We start from the raw sequence: 13,907 nt of genomic DNA on the forward strand, positions 1-13,907 counted from the left end.
ATAATCTTTAATCAAATGTAACTGTTTCGCACCATTAACTATTTTAGGTTCATAATGAATAAGGGAATGCCTAATCCGATTATCAAAACAGACTTGCATTCAAAACGCTGTTGACAGTTTTAAAACAAAACGGATTTCCCATGCATCCTCACTTTGCATGTTCAGGAACTCTCAAATTACTCATAAACCCCATGATGTCTTCAATATGCCTTAGATGCAGTTTAAGATTTATCAAAAACAACCTATGGTCATAAATCGATATGCTTTTTAATTATAACAAGTAAATAAATTCATAAACAGCATTTAAAGTTAGTACATTCATGTGACAGTGATTTAAAGCATAAATAAAGCCAAAAGATATAACTTTAAGAAGAATAACACAACAACACTGCAGATTCAGGCCTGCATCTCTACACTTGGCTGATTAAAGGGCTTTGACATTAAATCTTTAATGCAAATATTCTTAATCTTTTTTGACAGGTCAGTCTAGATGCAGAAAATTACCAGCAAGTGAAGCAGTTTGACAAAAACAGGAAGAGATACTTCTTTTCTTATCCCGCTTTCCCCTTACTTTACTGTTTTTTGTTGTTGTTTTTATTTATTTATTTTTGTTTGTTTGTTTTTTGTTTTTTTGTTTTACAACACACAAATGTGCAATAAGTAGTAGATTAAGCCCACAGGTGTTACATGTCATTGTCATTTTGGGGAGCAGCGTGTTTTGGTGTGAGGACACTTGGGAACATGAGGAACTTGGCCTGCATGAAGGACAGGTTTGGAAGCCCAGCGATCACCCAGCCAGCCTCTGCACCCAGCTCTTCATCAGACAAAGATTTTCTGTTTAACAACAAAAACACATGCAGAAAATCTCAATGTTTACATTTAAACACTGTTAAATGTGCTCTGTATGACTACAGCAATTTCCTTCTTTTTTATTTATTCCTTTAAACAAAATCATACATTTGTGTTTGCGCACCTGAGAGTGATGCTTGTCTGTTCTGCAGTGGACATTAGATGATTTAAAGTGTCTTCAAGATGACTGCTTATATTACTGGATTCCAGTTTGCTAATGGTGAATTCATACAGCTCACGGTCAACTCCTTTACACGTGAGCATGTAAAACAAACATATAAGAGAAACAAAAGGGGCAAAGCTTCAAGAGGTATATTGTAAATCTATACTGATTTGCTTTACATCATTATCACAGTAAACTTGATCGAGTATACAAAATACAGGATTCTGTAGTTTCACATGCTGACCAGGAGGAGGACTGGTGGCTCGGCTGCTGTTGTTGGAGCTGCTCTCCTCCTCAGGACCAAAATAATCCAAGCTGCCTGCTAACAAGGGGAGGAAATGGATGGAGGTGAGAACTGGAAGGGAAAGGCTCAGATTCTGAGTGTCTAATTGTAATGTTTGTTTTCACTATTTACTGAGACAGTCAAGGCACAGAGAGTGACAGTAACACATGAAGAAAAGCTGTTGTTGCATTAGGGTGATTTAGGATTTTTGTCATTAGCAAGTGTAAAAAGAAGCACTTCTAAACCACAGGATGGAAGTTTCTATGGATGAAACAACAAAGATCCAGGAAAACATGAGGAAGTGGATGTGATAAACCACTGTTACTTATTAAGGCAGTTATAACCCAGTAAGTGAAAGGAGTAAGAGAAGGAACCATCATGAAAGGACTAGCTTTTGCAAAGCATACACTGGCAAACTGAAGAAGCTAATCAAAAGTTCCATCTGTAGCCAGAAAAGGCAGCATGGTAACAATCATCGTGGTAGCATAAAAACAGTTGATCATAAAAGCAGTAGAGGTCAGGGTCTGCCACACTAGACAGTCCAGATTCAGGATGTGCAAAGAGGGGGTGTCAGATTCAGGTAGATGCAATATACATGGGAAGCCATAGCCAAGGTGCTGGGACAGTGTACAGGAACATCTGTACTGAGTATAGGTCAGAAGTCCCAAAGTTAATGGGAGATACCTCCAAAGATGGTGGAGGATGATAGAGATGAGGTCTTGTAGAATTTCCAGATCCAGGCTGATAAAACTGGTGATGGCTAACCAACTGGTGGCTGACAGAAGAAGGCTATATTGATTTAGCAATCTCAAGTAGCAGTAACATCAAGAAGGAACACAAGAAGATAGGAAAATACCAAGGGCTGAAGGAGGAAGTCTAAATGATGTGGGAAGTGAAGGCAACGGTGGTTCTTGTGGTGATCAGAACCCTCAGGCTTGCAAGCCTCTGGTAGAGGAACAGAGCTTGAAAGTGCAACCACCCACATGGGGGTGGGTGTGGGTTTACATATACACAATTTTTTTTTTTACTGTTGTAAATTTTGTAGAACACTCATACCTAAAATACAATTAATCTTGCATTTCAGGGATGACTGGTATGTCTAGTGTCACATACTTAATAGCCTGCCCATTTCTGAAATGAATCCACAACCTAACGTCTGAGTTCTGAACAGCCCCCTTGGATCCTAAACCCTTACTAATGTGAAATCAAGTAAATACAAAGATGTGTGGCTTTTATTTTCTTATTGTGTTATAAAAATCTGGGGAACTTAAAAATGTAGGTATATGAGCATGGAAATGTATGAGAAACAACATGTTAAAATAGCAGCAGCTAACGCTAACATATGCTAGCTTCAACCAGAATAACAGAGAGCTATAAGGACCTGGTCAAGCTCATGCTCCCAATTCTAACTCAGCTATACAAAAAAAAAAAAAAAAAACCTGACAGTTTAATGCCAGATACAATGAAAGGAGAAATTAAAAGTGCATTCTCAGTGTTGTACACCTTTCGAAGGGTGGACACCCTGGAATATTTAAGGGTCTTTTGTCTCTGTTTAAAAAATACTCCAAAAACAAATAGGAAACTGCAAACTGTTCAGTTGTTGAATATTTTAACTTAACATTCAACAGAGCAAAGTAGAACATTTAAAGCAAGAGGAAAAAGATAAGTCAGACCAGGCAGAGAGGATCAACTGATTTATTTCAGTATTTACAAGGATTTCCAAACAGTCCTTACTGTAGTGCATGAAGTCTCAATTTGAGCAGTAAACTTGAATAAATGAGGAAAAAGAAAAGAAAGAAAAAAAAGATTCCATTTAAACTATAGGTCAAAAGATTATTTCAGTATTTGGGAAGAATGTTAAGCACTTCTTAGAAAAGTGATTGCTTGCAAAAAGGCACAACTTATTGTTATTAAAGACTGTATGTACAGATGTACAGCAGAAAGACCTATGACTGATGATGAAACTGAACAAATCACTTTGGAATCAAACACTCAGTCCTATTCAGCAGGTATTACAGGATAAAGTGCGCTAGAAAAAAATAAAAATAAAAAATAAAACATGAAAGCAGCATCAAGTGCCAGCTGCTACGTTTGATTACTTGACTTACTATTTGCTCATTTTAATCATAAAAGGATGCAGGTTATTCATATTTCATATGCAACCTAAATATTTAACATCTGAGAAGATAAATACTTAAAAGTAGATCTTTTTTTATTATTAGTTGTTGACTGTATCATTTATTTGTTCTGGTTTTAAACGTGTTTAAGCCTTTTGTCTGTTCTTTGTTAATCTACAGATAACACGCTGCCCTCTGCTGTTCAAACTTTATTCCTACACTGCTCTGCTTGCAATTTTTTATTTTCTTTTTAGTTACTCAACACTTGTATCTTTTGGGCTATAAGGGTGAATTTTATCAAGATTAACATTTAAAACCATCACAGATGATCAGAATGACTAAAAAGGGGGGAGGAAGTCTGTTCAGTTCATGTTGCCCCCACTCTCCATCATAGAATTACAGCTGATGTTTAGGAAAAACACTGAGGAGCTATTCAGTTCTGTCCTTCGGCAAACTGTATGTGTGTACATGTATATACTATGTTAGCTACACTAGCATCGGATTTTGTATGTTACAAACCAAGTCACTCCTTTCTAGAGGTTTGCTGGTAGCTGGTGTCTTTTCAGTCTTTCAGCATTTTTTATGTAAAATTTTATCATTTTTCTTCGTTTTGAAACATGCTCAAGGAACACGACTTGTGCAGCAAAGTTTGTCTTCAACCACCAGATCATGGTGCTTATACACCAGAGTCAAGCCAATTAATATCAGTGTCGCAGAGGTTATGTATATTTTATTAAAATAATCTGTTACCTGCAACAACATAGTTGCAAAAGAGAGACTAACAGTCTCATGCTCATTTGCGCTAAATGATTTTCTGGTCTTTAGTTTTGGATGTATTCGTTATGAATTTATGCAAAATATATTATTTTATAACTGCCAGTTAGATTTATCCTAAAACTGCACTCAACCACTTCTCATTAAATCAAATTAGCATAACTTTCCTGAGCAAATAACTGGGGTGTTTACATTTTACAGTGTTTCCTTTTGTGTTTACCAAAGATATCCTGACAAGAAAACTCTGTATGAACACATAAATCATTTAGATAAAAAGTACAAACTTTTTCATATTTGAAAAAGTTGAAAAAAAAAAATGAGTGATGCTGTCAGCTTTATAAGAGGAATTTGGTGTGTTATAGTCATGCGCTGGGCAGCACTTAAGACAGTATTAACACTTTAAGAACATTAAAGCTGCAAAACAGCAGGTATAAACACTTCCAAGATGTATAGTTTGAATTTTCCTCGTAATAAAGTAGATAAATACTGAGATAAATTCCCACTAAAAGGGGATAGTGGGTAAAAATGAGGAGACACAAAGGAGAGGGACAGCTCAGTGTTTCCCCTGTAATAGTTTTTTTTTTTTTTTTTTTTAAACATTTGCTATATTTTGCATCTCAGTTTCAGTTCTGTTGAAAACTAGTTCTGTGATAAGCCACTGCGGCTGAGTGTGTAGAGAGGAAACACAGAATGAATTCATATAAGCAAAACATGCTTTAGAGGAAGTGAGCAGCTTTTTTAGCTTTTAAGTAGCAGCCATTTAGGGGATGGCTGGGAGTCTACTTCCAACCACAGAAGTGAGGGGTTTGGCGAGGGGACATACCGTCCTGAGAGCTGCTAAGGCCTCGGCTGGTCCAGTCCAGCTGGGTGGAAGGAAGCTCCTCCTACAAAGAGAAAGAGAGAATTTGGAAAGTTAAAAGTCACATTTTCGGTTTAACACATCCACATGCAGAGCAGTTTTTAAATTGACAACTAAAACAACACCTGCACTGAATGTGTTGAGGTGTTGGGTTTTTCCCGAGGGCTCCCAGGTGCTGTGACAGCTGAGTGTTTTGGAGAACAAACTGCTGGCACAAAGGAGTCTTTAATGGGTTCCAGCATTCCCTGTTGAGTTATAAAAAAGCGATGAAGTTTCAAAACAAAAAAGAGACATCAATAGAGACAACAGAGCTCAATGAGGATGTTAGCATTTAAGTTGTGTTCAGATAAGAGATTAGGCCTGGTGTTTCAAACAATGCTAACAATTTTCATCTTAAAATATCACTAAAAGTTCTTATCAGTATACACAAATTTCCAACAGATGACTCACCAAACTAGATGCATAAGCAGGCACAGTCACTGGCTGCTTTTTCTTGCCAATGAAGACCTTTGAGAGGGAGGAAACAAAAATTAGGAATGAACTATGATGAAGCCTTCAAGCAAAACAAAAAAAAAAAAAAAAAAAAAATCTAGTCAGGATTCTGGCTCAACATGTAGCGTTATCTTAGTCCGTACAGTGAACACAGCAATAATAAACTCACCATCACAAGCAACAAACATCAAAACTATGACATAAAGTCATGTGAAAAAGTGTTGTAGGGTTAAAATTTTACAAGTCAGGACATTAAAAAAATAAATAAAATTTGCCGCCATGTTTGGGATCATTGTCATGTGACATTTTCCAGCTTTAGCTGTCAGACAGATGGCTTCACATTTGCCTCTAGAATGCATGAACAGTTTGAGGAGTTTATGGTGGACCCAGTGACGGCAAGGTGTCCAGTCCTGTGGCTGCAAAGCAAGCACTTTCTCATTACCTTTCCTCCACTGTGTTTGAGAGTTGCTATAATACAACGTGACACTGTGCATTATGGCCTACCATCTCCATTTTGGTCTCGTCTATCCAAAGGAGATCATCCCTAAAGTGTTGTGGTTTGTTCAGATGAAACTGCATTTAACACAATCATCCCGCAGACTTGGGCTAATAAACTGCTGCTGCACGGACTAACACCTTCCCTTTGTAACTGGTTCCTAGACTTTTTGAGACACCAGTCACAGACTGTCAGAATACATGGTATCTCATCCTCCTCCATCATTCTCAAAACCGGCTCGCCCCAACGATGTGTCCCATGGCCCCTGCTGTACACACTGTTCACATACGACTGCTCAGCCAAACACACAGGCAGCCGTACAGTGAAATTTGCAGACGACACAGTGGTAGTGGGGCTGATATCCCACAATGACAAGTTGTTGTACTGGCAGGAGGGGGAAGATCTGGTGGACTGGTGCAGGGAAAATAATCTCTGCATAAATGTGGGGATGATGAAGGAGCTGGTTGTGGATTTTAGGAGGTGGAGTACCTCATGCTGGCAGCTTTCTACAGGTGTGTGGTGGAGAGTACACTCGCCCTCTCTATCACCACCTGAGTGGGAACTGTTCCACCACCGACAGGATAGTGCAGCAGAGGGCTGTGAAAACAGCCCAGAAGATCACCCGCAGCAGTCTTCCTTCTATTGAGGACATCTACATCAGCAGGAGCAGTACGGCCCACAATATGGAGGATTCTACCCCCCCGGCCCATGGATTGTTTGAGCCCCTCCCCTCGGGCAAGAGGCTGGGTAAAGGCCAGAACTACCAGGCTCAACTTAGGCTTCTTCTTCTAGGGGGTTGTCAGATTAGTGAACTCCACGCTACACTGATGCACTGCTGTGCCACTTGTTGCCATGCTACCAGAAAACACTGCTGCTTTACTTGTTCTTAACATGCTGCTCAGTTTTTAATCCTGCACTGAAGTATTGATTGTTGTAGGTTTTACTATTATTTACTGTTATCATATTATTATTTTGGGATGTTGTACATTGCCGGTCCTGAGTACAAATTTTGTTTCAAATGACAATAAACTGAACCTTGAAACCCTGTACACATGTACAGTATTTAAAGTCTGTTCAGGTTTTATTTATCTATTCATTTATTTATTCATTCATTTATGTATGTATGCATGTATGTATGTATGTATTTATTTATTTATTTGGTCAATCTGATCTGTGTGGCCTCAGGAAACAGTGCACTTTCATTTTCATGTACTGTATTTTCAACTTGTTGGTAAAAATGCAACTAACTTACAATGTTCCTAGAGTCCACACCAAGGCACCTGAGCAGAGTCATGTTACTATGGGAGCCACTCCACTGAAACTGGAGGCCAACTGAACTGTGGATGTCCTGGTGTGGCCCCAACATCACCTGCTGAATCCTGGGAAAGTGAGAGCGAGAGAAAAAAAGAAGAGAACAGCATTTACTGACAATATGACTAAAGTTACTTAGTTTAAAAAGGTGATGCAACGTTTACATCTGAATAAGTGCATATTTTAAACTGTGGTGTTAAGCTACATTTAGGAAAACATTATAAGCCTCACTCAGTGTTTTAGCAGATTAATTGTAGGAAGTCAGGACCAAAGAAAGTCCACATGAAATGAGACTTTTGCTGGATGAAATCAAACTACATGGGTAAGTGATATCCAATTTTTACATATGCATTTCAATAAAGGCACTTAAAATGGCGTCTTCTGTATCACCTCAACCAAACACACAGTAACTCAGGGTGGCGACAGAGGCCATTAGCAGAGGTGATAGAGGATGGCATCATAATAAACACCAGAACTCGGTACAGGCAAAATTCTAAGAAATCTACTTTTGGAAAGCTGTTTAAACAACATAGCAATGTTGCTACTGACACCTGATATGTGACCTCTGCAGTCCATGCAGATAGGTTAGTCCTGTCTGGAGACACATGAAATAAGAATCACATGCAAATAGCAAAGTGGTTGTCTGCTCTGAAGAGAGGCACGTCTAATTTGATTGTTCAGTGAAGGGCAATAAACAAAAGAGTGGAAACATCTGTGCTGGAAGCTGCCTTGTCGTTGTAGCTGCCCTGGAAAGTTTTTGGTTACCTTTTAGGATTTATTTAGTTGATATAAGCACTGAAATCTACTTTTGCTAAAAGCAAAAATAACCTTGAATGAATTGGCAACCCTCTACTGTTTCGAATTAACATTAGCCACAGAAAACATGTCAGTCAACATCTAGTGTGGATATAGCCACAGACATGGTTATCCTCACCTCTGAGCATGACTGAGTTCTTGCATCACCTCCTCACTCTCGGGAAAGTGCTGGGTTTGAAGTAAAACGCTCAAGAAGAGCAGCTCCTCCTCACCTTCCATAGCTGGGACCACTACCTCTGGAAAACTGGACTGGAAGAGCTGCTGGACGTGGCAGGATAGGGTCGCCTGTTCAGAAAAAGAAAGACGGTTTATCTTTTCAACCAGTAGTTGTCAAGTCTTTAACAACCCCTCATTTTTTATAAATTACCTGGAAAACAAGGTTTGTACAATTCTAAAAAGCTTGATTTTCAATACTTTATTCACTTTAATCTCTTTATATCACCTTTATCCTTCAACACAGTCTGAACCCTCTTAACCAAGCTTTCTTTTAACTTCTTTAAGTAGTCTTCAGGAATTATTTTTCTGGCTTCTTAAACGACAATTAAAAGCTCTTCTTGGAATGTAAGCTGCCTTTTATTCTGTTTTCTTTCAAGATGATTCCACACTGCTTCAGTAATGCTAAAGTCTAGGCTTTAAATCCCTTAAGGCTTCTTCCACTTAGTTTTAGTTCAGTTCTTGTGTCATTTAGCATACCCCAGGCTTTTCTCCCTGTTTCACTTCTTGAAAAATGACTTTTTGACTGTCACTCTTCCATGGAGACCATTTTTGACGAGGCTTAAGTGAACAGTAGACAGATCAGTTGAGCGTCCAGATGCATCTCTTAGGTCCTAAGTCAGATATTTGTCAGATATATTCTTGTTTCTTAATGTCAGTTTCAGATACTGTTGATCTGTAGATAGGTCTCCATTTCCTCAAATTTCTAAAGGATAAACTGCACACTGGGCTGAGATATGCCATGTTTTCTGCTAATAGCTTTAGAAATCCCCTAAATACTATTTTATGCCTGTCAAACAATAATCTTTTACATCTGTCATAAATGCAGCCAAAAAATTGGAATAAATGATGTGTCTGTAACAGACTGCTAGAAACAAAGATACCATTTAAAATCAATTATTTGTCATGTTATCCTTCATACAGACACAACACTGGTTCATCCTGTGAGTTAGGTGTGTTTTTAAAGTTGGAACTGACTTTTGCAAAGTACTGTATATAAAATACTTTTTCATTGACTTCAACCTCTTGTATAAGAATTTCAGGCTCATAACATTTTTCTTTTTCAAACCTAGAATAGTGAGAAGAAATGCATGCTTCATTTTCACAAATTCTTTTGAAATATGATTATGATGGATGTTAATCATAACAGTGAAATGTATCCTACCTGACAGCTGTTCCTCCGTGTAACTCCATGTTGTTCTGCCCTCTCCTGCTCCTCCTCATCATCTCCCTTAGTCTGCAAGTTGCTGACTGGTTTTCTAAAATGTGTCCAAGTTTTTTCTTCTACTTGTGCACTCTGCTCCTTGAAATCCGCCCACAACCCCTCTCCATCCTCCTGTGTAGGTGCTGAGCAGAAATCTGCAAAGCTGTCACTTGGTGGGAGGCTTCCCAGGCTCTGCACCCCTGCATCAGCTCCTAGAACAGATTCTTGGTTCAAGTGATGCTCAATACTACTGTCAGTAAAGTCTGCTGATTTCTCTTTTTTATTTGTGCCAGACTGTGGCTGGCTGGAGGTAGCAGAAGATTCCTGAGTCGCATAGTTGCTGCAATAATAAAAGTCCTTCTCTGACTCAGACAAGCTGAGGTTTGTCATACTGCTGCTCACATGACATGCAGAATGTCTGTAGTTTCCCAGTTCTTCTTGCTCATCATCAGTCCGGTCGCAATCAGTATGATCATCTTGAGAACCAAGGGATGAAACATTTGGCTCCAAATCTGCAGAAACACCCTCAAATGACAAATCATCACTAAAGGATGCTAGATCTGAAGTAGACTCATACATAGTGAATGTCTGAGGGACATTCTCTGTATTTCCCTGCCACTCCAAGGTTTGCAAAGAATTACAACTGCACCTCCTTTCCCCCTGAGTGTCCCGAGGCGTGCCTGGATCCTCCTCACCGGATGCAAAATTCAAAGCTGCTGCAGCTTCCTGAGGCTGATGGTGATCCTGAGGTGGTTGCATGAGTGCTCCATCTTTTTTCTCACAGTGCTTGACCCTTACGCAGACGTCTTTGTTCGCCTTATTTACATGCTGGGATCTAGGTTCAGATTCCATAATAACCTCCTGTCCTGTTTTACATGTTTCTTCACCCACACTGCTGCTTGAGCCTACTGCTTTGTCATCCCACTGCTCTGTGAAGCCACAGCACCAGGGGTGTGACAACTGCTCTGTGAACACAGTGAAATCCGCGAACCCTGTTTCCTCCGTGGGAGAGCAGGCATGAACTACAGAGGCCCCAGATTTTCGGTCTTCTTGAACATACCCATTTGTGAGGTGCAAAGATGATTCTGAAGAGAAGTTTTGCCCCTCCAAATCAAATTGTCTCTGGTCTGACTTCGACTTCACAGTTGACATCTGTTGCGATTGTTCCACCGACTGATTAAAGCAGGAATTAGGTTGATGGGTCTCTGGTTTTGTGGTGGGAGAGGGCGGTCTGAATAGGGCCGGTGGTTCTATAGCATCAACTAGGCCAACAGGGGAGCAGGACACCCCCACAGAAAAATCCCCAAACTCTTCTATCTCTGATCCCATGTCGCCATCACCATCTCCATCCAGTGGAGGAGGTGAAGAGGAGTGCAAGTGCATTATGTCTGGCTCCATATGTTCTTCTGGCAGGATCAGAAGGCCTCATGTGACTGGTAGAGGAAGAGAAGATTTAAGATAATAAATAACAGTCTCTGAAACAAATAGTCATCTATGTGTGTTTGTTTGGGATTGATTAAGGAGTCTAATTGATTACTTTTAAAGTACAGACATCAGATTCACAATTGTTTGGCAAGCAGTGTGCACCCAGAAGCTCTCAAACACAAACTTGTCCTGTGATCAGAGCATCTTATATCCTAAAAATCCCAAAATCCCTGACCACACCACTGAATTTAAAGTTAATGTTTTTTAAACCCCATTAATAGGGCTAGTGGTTCTATAGTATCAATAGGGCCAACAGGGGAGCAGGACGTCCCCACAGAAATATGCAGACACCTTTATCTGTTATTATCTGCTATGTGTTCGAAAACCCGTTTGTTTGTCTTCTCTTTAGTTACAGCTTCATGATAAAGTAAACACACATAAACTTAGCACAAAAGGTAAGGAAACAGGTGTTGGGTTTATTATTTATGTGTTGTAACAATGTTTCTAGGCAATAACCTTTGGAAAGCCTGTTTATTTTCCTTTTAAATGGTACCACCTTTATTAGGAGAATGCATGTGTATGATGAGCAAAGTATGTGGGTTGAGCTCATGAGAAAATTGCTAACTCTTCTCTCCTAATGCCAAACAGCGGACTCTGCTACTTCACCATCAAGCCCATTTGTGTTTGGAAAAAAAAAAGGTTTGTCATCATTGGAGGTAATTATCGAGAAGAGATTCTAACACCAGTGGCAATCTCATATCTTCACAGTCTGGGACTAAACTCTATCCTCGGAGGGGATAATGTTCTCCCCCAACAGAGCTTGGTTCATGTGAGACTGCCTTCAGAATTGGGGAGTGGAGATGATAGAATGGCCTGCTTGCAGTCCTGAGATGTCATCTCACAGAAGTGTGTGACCAAGCTGGTGACTAACATTAGGAAGAGGTGCCAGTCTGTTGTGGCTGTGTATGGTTCTTTCACAAGCTACTGACGCTCCTGTTTGTTAAATAAATAAACTGTTAAAATGCCAACAAGCCTTGTTTTCTCAGACTTTAATCATCCCATAAACAGCACCCAACAAGAGTCAGTAGCAAAATAAGTTGTTTGTCATGGGCATAAGCCACATACTCAGCTGCTCATGCATTGTCCTAACAAATCTGGCATAATTTAAAAGGGGAATAGACAGGCTTTCCAACTGTGTAAAATTAAGAATTAAGAAGCATTGTTACAATAAAGAAATAGATCAGCCAAACATTAAATTTTCTTACTTTTTGTGCTAAATTTGTTTGATTCGTCAGACCACAGGACCATCTATTGGCGCTTCAGTTCCTTTTTTATTATTATTTTTATTTATTTTTGTTTATTTGTTTTGTTTGTTTAGTTTTTGTTTTTTACCTCTAGGCAATGTCTCCTAATCCTGGTCCTCAGGAGCCCCTGTCCTTCACGCTTTAGATGTTTCCACATTTTAGCACACCTGCCTGAAATCAATGGCTTGTAAAGAACTTGAAAAGCAATTCAATTAATCTGCTGGAGTTGGACATTTTTAAAACATGTAGAGCAGGGCATGTAGAGCAGGGGGGTACTGAGGACCAGGATTAAGAAACACTACAGGAACCAAGTTTAAAATGAGCATGCATGCCTGGCTAAACAGTCAATTTATAACATTATGAAGCCTCTATAAAATGTTATTCAAACATAAGGTTCAGATTTATTTTTTTTGTAAATTACTGCACTCTGTCTTGTTTACAAGCTAAACACGAATCACATCATTTGTAAACATTGTAAAATATTTCCCTTGGGTGTGGCAGAGTTGTCTTTGTTTTGACTTTCTGCTGACTTTGTTCATTGAGGAACTTGGACTGGGATGTTCCGCAAAGTTCAACATTCCTGCGTCTTCCTCTCTCTATCTCAAATAAATAAAACAATGATAATGTGTCAGACATTTACATTACATTAAATGATGAACTCTATGGTTTCCTATCAGGTGGAAACAGTGGACGGTGCTGTACCCAGTCAGTAAACCGATACAGGAAAGATTATCCGTGGCTTTGTGCCTCGTACTTCAACCCGAAGTCGTCAACAGAAGCCACTCCTGGATAATGGATTAGCGGCTGCTTTAATCCTCGCTTCAGAGCAAACACACCCGAACTACTTACTGTTATAATATGAAACAGTTTAATCTTGAATGCCAATCTGGATCTTTTATTTTGTTGTTGGTTAAGCAAAAATAACGATAAAAATCCTACCTTCTCTCCAGTGTCTTCAACCTGGACAGACAGGTGACAGCAACAGAAGAGTAAAGTCATGTAAACATTAGCTGAAAATTAATGGTGTACGCTCGCAAATAAATCATAATTAGTGCAAAGATAGCTGACGTCGGTAATTTAAATATGCTGGAAAAAATGCAAACACAAAGCTAATCCCAAAGCGCTCATTATCTTGTTACCATCACAACTGATTAGCTAGAATTAGCTCATGTAGCCGCTGTTTACTGCGCCCTACCAGACACATGCAAATAAACAATGGTAAGCCCCATTTAAACCAACCAACTTCTAGTTAGCAACACTAGCTTTTAATTTACGAGCCGTCATTCACTTTGCTTGTCTGTCAAAGCCGCAGCAGCCCCTCCATCTTCTCTTATCATTCTTCGAAGGGCGTATAAAAAGAAAAGAGGTCTGACTGCGCTCCATGTCCAGCTGTCGCTTGTTCATTTAAAGGAGCCGTAAAGTTGACAGGATCAGCATTACAAATGGAGGAAAATTAGTCTTGTGTTTGATTAAATCAGCTCTGACACAGTTTACTATATCCTTAACAGCCAATGCTATAACACATAGACATATATAGGTATATATGTCTACGCTATAACCTACCGCTTCGATAATCTACAACTTGGTCGTCGGCTCATTGT

At 39.4% G+C, this 13,907-nt stretch overlaps 1 protein-coding gene across 8 annotated transcripts; it reads right to left on the minus strand.

The window, feature by feature from the left end:
* Positions 1-8: 8 nt before the first annotated feature.
* Positions 9-13,681, minus strand: aftphb (aftiphilin b). 8 transcript variants are annotated; one of them, XM_042010514.1, is made up of 11 exons: positions 13,550-13,681; positions 13,246-13,266; positions 9,539-11,010; positions 8,279-8,445; positions 7,286-7,412; positions 5,496-5,552; positions 5,171-5,290; positions 5,010-5,070; positions 1,257-1,334; positions 974-1,097; positions 9-834 (listed from the first exon to the last, which is right to left on the minus strand). In XM_042010514.1, exons 3-11 carry the CDS (start codon positions 10,973-10,975, stop codon positions 684-686), a joined length of 2,322 nt encoding a protein of 773 aa, XP_041866448.1. In that variant the 5' UTR covers positions 10,976-11,010; positions 13,246-13,266; positions 13,550-13,681; the 3' UTR covers positions 9-683. The 8 variants fall into 8 exon arrangements, 6 of the variants coding, with proteins under 6 accessions (XP_041866448.1, XP_041866446.1, XP_041866447.1 ...); XM_042010512.1 differs by having other exon boundaries at positions 9-434; positions 635-834; positions 13,246-13,680; XM_042010513.1 differs by having other exon boundaries at positions 13,595-13,651.
* Between the last annotated feature and the right edge of the window lie 226 nt (positions 13,682-13,907).

This window comes from Melanotaenia boesemani, chromosome 16, assembly GCF_017639745.1.
Source record: "Melanotaenia boesemani isolate fMelBoe1 chromosome 16, fMelBoe1.pri, whole genome shotgun sequence".
In the NCBI taxonomy this organism is placed as follows: domain Eukaryota; kingdom Metazoa; phylum Chordata; class Actinopteri; order Atheriniformes; family Melanotaeniidae; genus Melanotaenia; species Melanotaenia boesemani.